We start from the raw sequence: 9,740 nt of genomic DNA on the forward strand, positions 1-9,740 counted from the left end.
GAGAAAAATACAAGAACTAGGCTTGGTTTCAGACTATATCCTAAATAATGAAATAGGCAAGTACTTAGCAATGATGTTTGAATTATCTTTCCTAGAACCACACGAAGTTGGGGGGATTTTTTTTCGTTTGAAATGTCTGCTATTCAACCTGATGAACACAAAACTACAGAGTTTGCTAACTATTTAGTAGATACATGTATAAATGAAAATTCAATATTTCCTCCGGAATTATGGCAGAAAAAAGTTCTAACTATAATGTGATTGATTATGACTTATAATTTATATTATTATGAGTTATGACATTATCATATTTTTACAATTACATTTCAATTTTTTTATATAACCATTAATTTGGCATATCTCTATTATGGCAATATCACTTTAGCAACCTAGATGAAAAAGTAACACGAATTTCGTCCGGGACACAAAGGTTCGTCTACCTATTTTGGTACACAATTCGTGTGTACCCAAATTTTCAAACATATCTACACATTTTATAAAAATAAAGTAGGTACTTTTAACACTAATTTTATGTGGTTTCAAAGGCCACATAATACACACAATAGATAGTCTGCATCTTAGTTCGCCGAGAGAATGTAGTTGCACTTGCACAACGTTTTATACAAAACACGTACTCAGTAACACAAACAAACACAGCCCCGTACTGTCCCATCGGAACACCGTGAGATTTCCCGGTGCGTTCTGTAAAAATCTTAATATTATTTCCGTCCCTCGAGAAAAATTGAAATTTATAAATTAATGCTTATTATATAGGTTACCCAGAGTTACTGTTAAAATAAACATATTTTATGATTTCAACATTAGAACACATTAAATGTCTAATTTGTTTTAAAAAAACAATATTATTTTTTCATATACATCGTATATTATTGTACCTAATATCTATTATCGTCGTTGTCATTAATTTCCGCTCCCGCATGAATTTATATATATTTTATTATTTTTTATTTATTTATATTTATATTATTATATATTTAAATAGGTAGGTGATAAAGTGATTAAATTAAAATTTACTTAGAAAATAAATGTAGAGTTATTGAAAATATTGTATGCATGATGAACAAATTTACTTTTAAATGTCATTAGGACGCTATAAAAAGTATAATTGTTTTTAAAACGCTATAGAGCTACAGTGCTACAAAAGTATAGAGTTACTTTATAACTGGTCGACGATAATTACTAATTTATCAAACACTTAGATAGGCTCTATAGATATTTTTATTATACCTGCATATCTACTAGCTAGGTTAAATTAGTTACCTACTTAAAATTCAATTAATAAATCAGTGGTGGAACGTAAACTATTTAACGAAAACAAGACTTTAATAATTTTAATTTAACTCAAATATTTACTGTGGCAGTGTGTTTGTCTCTCCTACAATGATAATATTTTATACGCGTATAGACGTATAGTAATCAATAATATTTATATTTATAATACATTTTAATATATTATATTGTATACTTAACTTTTTTTTTAGAATATAGACGTTTTTATAACTAGTGTTAGTCGGTGTTTTAATCATATTATATAATACATTAAATTCAAAATAATGATTGAAAAAATTTAAAATTTAAATTTCATTGGAAAATAAAATATTTTGTCTTCTTTTATTAAAACCAAAATTAAACAAAATTAGGTCCGTCACTGAATCTAATATTAATTTAAATTATTTGAATAAGATGAAATATTAGTAGACCTAAATTAGGTATAAATATTTTTGTTGCGTAGGTTTTAAGTATTTTAAAATAGCACGAAAAGTTTTTTATGGTCTACAAAAAAAAAAAAAAAATCAAAACAAACTTAATAGTATCTATCAAAATTTAAATAGCTTGAATATTTTTGTCTTACACAAAATGGACACATAAATATTACTCTATACATTTTTTAAAATCATTTTTTCTTAAACATTTTAAAATTGTAAAAAATATTATGCGTATGATTGTTTTAGATATATTTTAAATAATTTCATGGTATTCTCAATCTATGTTTATCATGACATCTTACAGTATGATTAGGGCCGTATTCAGCTCCTCCGAGACCCGGGAAAACGGGAAAACTACATATTTCGGGCCCCCTTTTTTAGGGTTAGGCTTGATTTTTTTTTAGGTTCGGGTCCCTTAAAATAGGTTTAGTGCCGGTCACCAGACATATGACCTGAGATAACCGTCCTGAATACGGCCTTGAGTATGATACATTTGCATTATAATCTATACTTATTATTACTCAATAGTCAATACTCATATTAGTATATCAATTAAATGAATATATTTAATTAAATAATCCATTATAATATTTTATAACTAGAAGGTACTAATTAGTAAAATCTAATATTATAGTGTATTATAATTTAGTTTTGGTGGTGCGTGCACTAATAATAGTATGGCAGAAAGATTCGTATTATTATTGGAGACGGATAGAAAATGTTTAAGTTGTTAATAATTTTTGATTTATTATATATTTATTGATATATATCCATGAAAATAAATAAAAATTATTATTGTAGGTGTAAAAAAGTGTTACCTATATTACTATCATTATATTATTAACATAAAATATATTTTTGATAAAATGTAATATTATTCTGGCTATTTAGCCATTTTTTATATTTTGGTCTTTAGATACGGTATTAATACAACTTTGTTTATTAAATATTAAAATTTGCAGTTATTATAACTGCTTTTAATTTAAACTACAAACACAAATTAATTTATAACGAAATAGGTTTTTATAATTATGGGAACCATCTTACGTGCTAAAAAAGGAAAAAACAATTTATCTACAACAAATGACTTATATAATACTGACTATCATAATCAAGTAATATCTTTAAGACAAGTATAATATTAAATGTTGGAATAATTTATTAGTAGTTAAGAAAAAATTAATTTTTTAATTTTTATAATATTGTATTAAATGTATAGCTACGTAGAAAGCATTTTAAATTAATTATTATTTTAAGATGTTTGAATTGATTTTATTTACCTACTTATCTTATATAATTGTTAGCAGAAAGAAATGATAACTGAGCCAATTCCAAAGATTGTTCCATTGTATGATGGCACAGAACTAAAAATTAATCAAAAGTTAATAATGAATGGACTCGCTACTATATCAGTACGAAATATGAGATCTAAAGAATATGCTATTAAAGTAAAGTTGATTAATAATAATAATTTTTAAACTCAATATATATGCTAAAATGTTACAAAGTTAAAACAATGATATAGATTTGTTATGTTTGATAATAATAATTATAATTGCTATATTATTTTATATACCTATACATATTTTGCTGAATTTGTTTAATTCCGTAAATTGTAGTACCTACATTAATTTCTAACCAGGAAAACAATTTTGAATTTTTATGGAGTGTATTTTAGTGATGATAGCAATATCAACACATTTATACAGTTATTGTTTGGAGCTTATTTATATGGTGTTTTTAGGTTGTTAGTAATAATTTATAATTCTAATAAAGATTATTTGTGAATGACTCACAAATTGTGAGCATATCTAAGATAGGTCATTTTTTTTATTAATTTAACTGAAAATAACTTTTATAAGTAGAGCTAATATTAGTAATATAGGATTTATAAGAGACTACGGCAAGCCGGATTTTTAAATAAGGGGAGGGTCTGAGTATTAATAAACATGATAACTATTTACAACAGAGATAATTCATTTTTTCTTATTTTAAATAAACGTTTTTATTCTTTTAATATATTTTCTGGTACATTGACATAAAATACTCTTTAAGTTAAATAATACAATTATTTAATCATGCTAACTGCTGAAGCTATTTATTAAAGTATTTAGAATGATTATCAATAATAATGAATAATGTATCAATTATTTCCCTATTCCAATGAGGAAGGAGGTTAATCTCTATTATACCCCTATGTAGCGCACTGCAGGAGACTTTTTAGGAAGGTTGAGATAATATTATTTATGTTGGACTAGAGAAAAAATGTAAATATTTTGGTTGTCACATTCATTAAGATATGAGTAACGTTGAGTAGCAAGCATGGCACTAGAATTTTTTTCCAAGGGGGGGCAAAGTGGGGCAAATATTTTTTTTACATGAGCTAAGGTTTTTTCAACAATCAATGAGGTTATTTAAATAAAATATAAATATTTTCGTATCATATAATATAATATAGCTATTAGCTATAAAGTACACAAGTTTTTATATTTTATGCTCTAAACAGATAATATTTACAAACTTTTGAATAGTTAAAAATGTTTTAGTAATAAATAATGATGTACAAAAATGATAATTTCTTTATTACTTTAATATTACATACCTTTGTGAATGAATGATTAAGTTTTTTTTACTTACATATCATAAATATTAATTAAAGTAATTGTGTTTAGTAATGAACAGATGAATTTGTTTGACTCAACTTTAATGCAATGATTTGGCATACCTTTGTTTATTTATTTTCATCCAGTAATTAGTACTCAATAAAGGTAATAATAAATAAATAAAAGATTTTTTCTTATTTTACAAATTTCAAAACATATTTTATTGAAATTGTAGTACATTTTTTCCTTTTTAGACAATACTAGTAGGTTAATCCATAATAAAAAGAACCAAAGATGTTATTTGTTCAAACTTCATTAATTCAATTATTATAATTTATAATAAATTCAATTTATTCCTCAATTGATAATGTTTTATGACTATTATATCATACATATTTTTCTGTGGTGGCTGGCGAGTGGGCTAAACTGTTTTCTGGGGGGAGGGGGTTAGAGCACCACCTTGCCCCCCCCTTGGTGCCGTGCCTGTTGAGTAGCCTGTGACGTTGAGTATAGGCACATTTTTATATGACGAAATTGGTTGTTGGGGGATATTTGTATACTTAGAACTAGCTAACTAGGATTATTATTTATTAGACAATAAGATAAGTTACTTTTTTAGTTGGGGTTTTGAAGTTCTTTGTATAACTAATGTCCAAATTGTTATAATCGGTTAAATGATTGTTTATTAGAGATTAAGTTTTGTGGAAGTTCCCCGTATCGGGAAAATTAATAAAATAAAAATTAGAATTTAAAAATGTGGTATACCTATAAAAATTTTAAATATTCCTATTGCTATTCATTTGTGACATCAATATATTAACAATAACATTTACATACCTGTTATGTTATTGTGACTAATACTAAATTTAATAATCTATACTATATTCATTATTAAAGATAATATTAAATGTAATAGGTACGTAATACTATTATTATAATATGTCAATAATCGTATATTATACCATTTATAATATCAGTATTGAATAGGAGCTTGCATATATTATACAGAATACACTCGCATACATATAATATATTTTATTTTACTTTTTATTGTGAATTATGATATCCATATTATAATATAAATATACAGAATTAATCAAATATGTATAATAATGTTCAATGTTTTTCGTTTTAACTGAGTAGTTACAGTATAACAATATTAAAGACATTTTAATTGTTAATTTATCGTTTGATATAAATAAATACCTTAATGTCTAATAAACATACTATAAAAAGCAGACTTTTATCAGTGGCACGAGAAGGTTTTTTTTGTGATGAGTGATCCAAACAAGAAATGTATTTCCATTACTTTTTTTTATTATTATTAACATATATTTAAATATTATAATATGAATTATGTTAATATATATCTATTACCTATTATTTTTTTTTATTTGTTTTCTTGGTATAGTACAATATTGTAATTCAATTTTTTTTTGAGTCTATCTACTTCGGTGTGCTTCACCATTAATTTATATATAATATGAAAATGCTACTTTAATAGAAGTTCATTGATGTTCTAAGTTTTAGATTCAAATACCTACGCTCGTTTGTTACTTCAGTTGTACTAAAATCCGTGATTCACTTGTAAAATATAATTCATTAAAATATTGGTAAAACTTACTGTTATTATTGGTGGATTTCCAGGATAAGGCGCTTTGTGCATTGTTCCTTATCTGTATCTTGCCATCTTCTTCGTCACTTTCTTACACCTAACATAATACATGTCATGAAAGGGTTTAAATTATTTACCTATGCATATTGTTAGTCTTAAAAAGGAAAAAAGTATAGTTAAGTGCTCTGTTGTATAGTAGGAGCCGAGTGTAGCATTGAGTAGATCATTGTAATCGATATATTAAATTTGAATTTAATGATTAATCATTGCATAATATGAGATACGAAAAACGATTCTAAATGGAGACGGTCTGTCATCCTATTATCATATTAAACGTTTTAAAAATGTTATAGTGAATGTAAAAATATATAATAATGTATAATGTATGTAAAAGTTAAAAATAACATGAAAAATATACAACAAAACCACAACAAATTCTCGTACTTCGTTTAAACATGGAATTTTTTTCCAATTTTGAATTTTAAATGTCTTAATAAAAATCAAGTTCATATATTTTTTTAAATTTTGTGGTATCAGTTAGTTAGTTACTTATAACTTATAAGGAACCGTGTATTAAATTTTAAAGCTTAGCTGTTAGTTAAAAATTTGAAGATTTTATACATTTTTACTACAAAATAGCTTATAATTTTTGTAATTTTATTAAATTTTGTAGAAATTAGGACTTCAAATGCTTATAAAAATATTGTGCCTATAAATATTTAATTTTTTTTAGTAAACTATAAAAGTATAAAAACTACTTATAAGGAACTTTTTATTACATTTAAAATTTTTTTTTAATATTTATATTAAAAAAACTTGAATAAATAAAAAATGTCTATAAATAGCGCAAAAAAGATATCATCAAAAGATGTTATCAATGATAATATTTTTAATTTTTTTATTGAGATATAATTACTGTGTATGATTATAATAAATACAATTTATAATAATAACTATTAAAATAATAAATTACTATCTACATTTTAATTTATTATTAATATTGTATTATATATTAATATTTATGAATTATACGTGTTTTATAATTATGAGTAGAAAAGAAATTCATTTTTCAATCTTCATCGTCCTGAATTAAAAGGCTTAAATATTATACCTACTGAAAACCAACAAGAGAACATTTTACACCAGCAGATTCTTAAAGAAGTAAAGACAATTCACGAGATAAAAACAATGTAATAAATACAGTTTTCTAAAATATGAAAACATTAAAAAAATATTATGTTGTTTTTTTAAGGAAATCACTTTGTACAATTAATGGGCCACAAAGTTCACCAGCAAATAACCAAGCCAACATCTCTAATGATAATCGTAATTCTTTTTAACAATTCGTTTAAAAACATTATAATATAAATATAATTTTAATCTATTTAAAAAAAAATCACATTATTCAATAATAAAAAATTGAAAATAAATAAAAACATTTCTATATAAGTACATTTGTTTTTTCTTACATTAGAATTTATGACCAATTGAATTAATTTTGAAAATATAAATTGTTAAAGTACATAGTACTTAAGTTAAATAGTAAAATAATATTTGTATTTATACTGTTGAAAAAATAATTATATTTTGATTACAAATATCAGTTATACGTTTTTTTTACAATGTTGAAATATTTATTAATATTATATAATGCTGTAATACTTTATCCGTTATTTCGTTTGATATATTAAAAAATATATATATATATATATTTAAAAAAAATATATAATATATGTAAATATAGCCCAGTATTAATTGTAAATTGTAATGCATTTATTTTAGTTAAACCTGATGCGACATTATTGGAAAACCATTTTTCAAAAAGACTTGTAAAGCCGATAGCCATATCCTCATTCAATCAACAAATCAAATGGGTTGACAGTTTAGTTTGTTATACTTCATGAATATACCACAAGTAGTTTTATTTTGCTTGTTTTGTTTTCAGTTACGGAGCCTGAAGAATCAACATTAAAAGCAGATAAATTCTGTGTTCACGACGTGGAAATAAAATCTACTTTAATCGACTGAATTGAAAGTACTATAAATAAAGTAAAAAAGTTGTCTATAATTTTTGTAAAGTTAATTTATTCGAAATCAATAGCCAATTGTAACATTTACTGAAAGTTACATTTTTTTGTAAATATGTGTATGCATTTCCTTTTTTTAATGGGATAAAGTTTTTATTCGGACTGCTTACCCTGCAAAAAGTTTATTATGTTCTTATAAACATAAAAAAATAAGTCCATACCTAAATTATATAAATGAAACTAAAATAACTTTAGATTTCATCACTTCGTATTAATTTAAAGTGACAATATTATTACTGTTGTACTTTTCTTATTCTAATATTATTAATTAATTTTATTTATTTATTATGATAATAATGTATTAATAATAAATATACTTATATATATATATATATATACAGTACTGCTAATTTTTTTGTTCAGTAATATATTATCTAAAGTCACACTATACAGTAACTGGGGGTAAGCAACTAGCAGGCCACGGTCCGGATACGGAATTCGGATTTACGGATATATATTTTTAATGTTTTTATATCACATATACAATTTTTATAATACAATGATGAATAAAATATTTTTTATTTTTCGGGTCGTGTAACGTATGCAATTTTACATTAAAACATACTTAATATTTTCTTCTTTATTAGTTTTTTCGCGATTTTAGTTTGGTAATTAATAAAAATCATTTAATATAAAACAAATGAGTATTTGTTATCAATTGTTAATGTATAAAAAAAATTACTGTGTTTTGGACCATTTATAAATAAGTACAAAAATTAAAATACAAATCATTATTTGTTATATATGAATAATTAATACAATATATCTATCTATAGAATAATATATGTTATATATATATATATATTATTAAGAAAGAAGTCGTGGAATATAAAGAAATATATACTTATAAATAATAGTTTATGGCCATAGTTTCACGATTGATTACATACATGATACATGATATATCAGTATAAGTTGAAACTTGATTGTTACTTTATTAGTTATATATTATTACTATGTATACATACTACATAAGTAGGTGTGTAAATAATATTTTTGTATTATAATATTATATGATTAAATCTTTGTAAAAAATAAAAATTAATGCCTACTCCTAATAGAATGCCATACACTACCCAACTTACACAGGCTGCTTATTAATTATTAATTATAATATCGATACTAAATTGATAAATTAAAGTATGAAATTGACGCCTTAAATTAAATTATTCTACAATAATTTATAACACAAATACGCAATAACAAATTTGCCAATTCAATTTTTTTAAAGCTTGTTTTATGATTGTTTAATTTTTAAAATTAATAATTATTCATTTAATAATCAATAAATTCTATAAATAGTTGGATAATGTTATTGTTTTAGAATTTAATATTCTATATTATAGAATCTATAATATGGATAGATGATGGATTAATATTTATAATTAGATAAGTATTATTTAGATATTATTTTTGGAGTTTTCATAGTTTAGTGAAATTAATAAACGTATTTATAAAAATAGCTAAGCAATTTAGGAACGATTGCAGTTTAGCTATTACGTGACTTTTTCATTTTTTTTTTTTTTGAAACATATATTTTAACAAGTTAAAAACTCAAGAAGACTTGGTTGCGCCATTGTTTTTAAATCGTTGAAATACATGTTTCAAAAAAAAAAAAATAAAAAAAAAATGAAAAAATCACAAAGTAGGTAAACTGCAATTGTGCCGAAAATTATATCTTTGATGCATATCTGAATAATATCTCACG

General features: G+C 23.4%; 1 protein-coding gene across 1 annotated transcript; it reads left to right on the forward strand.

Annotated features, from left to right (window-relative positions):
- The first annotated feature begins 3,037 nt into the window (after window positions 1–3,037).
- LOC132921789 (uncharacterized) lies at window positions 3,038–8,013 on the forward strand. Its single transcript, XM_060984993.1, has 5 exons — window positions 3,038–3,175; window positions 6,999–7,135; window positions 7,198–7,271; window positions 7,728–7,826; window positions 7,891–8,013. The coding sequence occupies exons 1-5, from the start codon at window positions 3,041–3,043 to the stop codon at window positions 7,971–7,973; spliced, it is 528 nt and encodes a 175-aa protein (XP_060840976.1). The 5' UTR covers window positions 3,038–3,040; the 3' UTR covers window positions 7,974–8,013.
- The last annotated feature ends 1,727 nt before the right edge of the window (window positions 8,014–9,740 follow it).

This window comes from Rhopalosiphum padi, chromosome 2 (assembly GCF_020882245.1).
Source record: "Rhopalosiphum padi isolate XX-2018 chromosome 2, ASM2088224v1, whole genome shotgun sequence".
NCBI classification, from domain to species: Eukaryota; Metazoa; Arthropoda; class Insecta; order Hemiptera; family Aphididae; genus Rhopalosiphum; species Rhopalosiphum padi.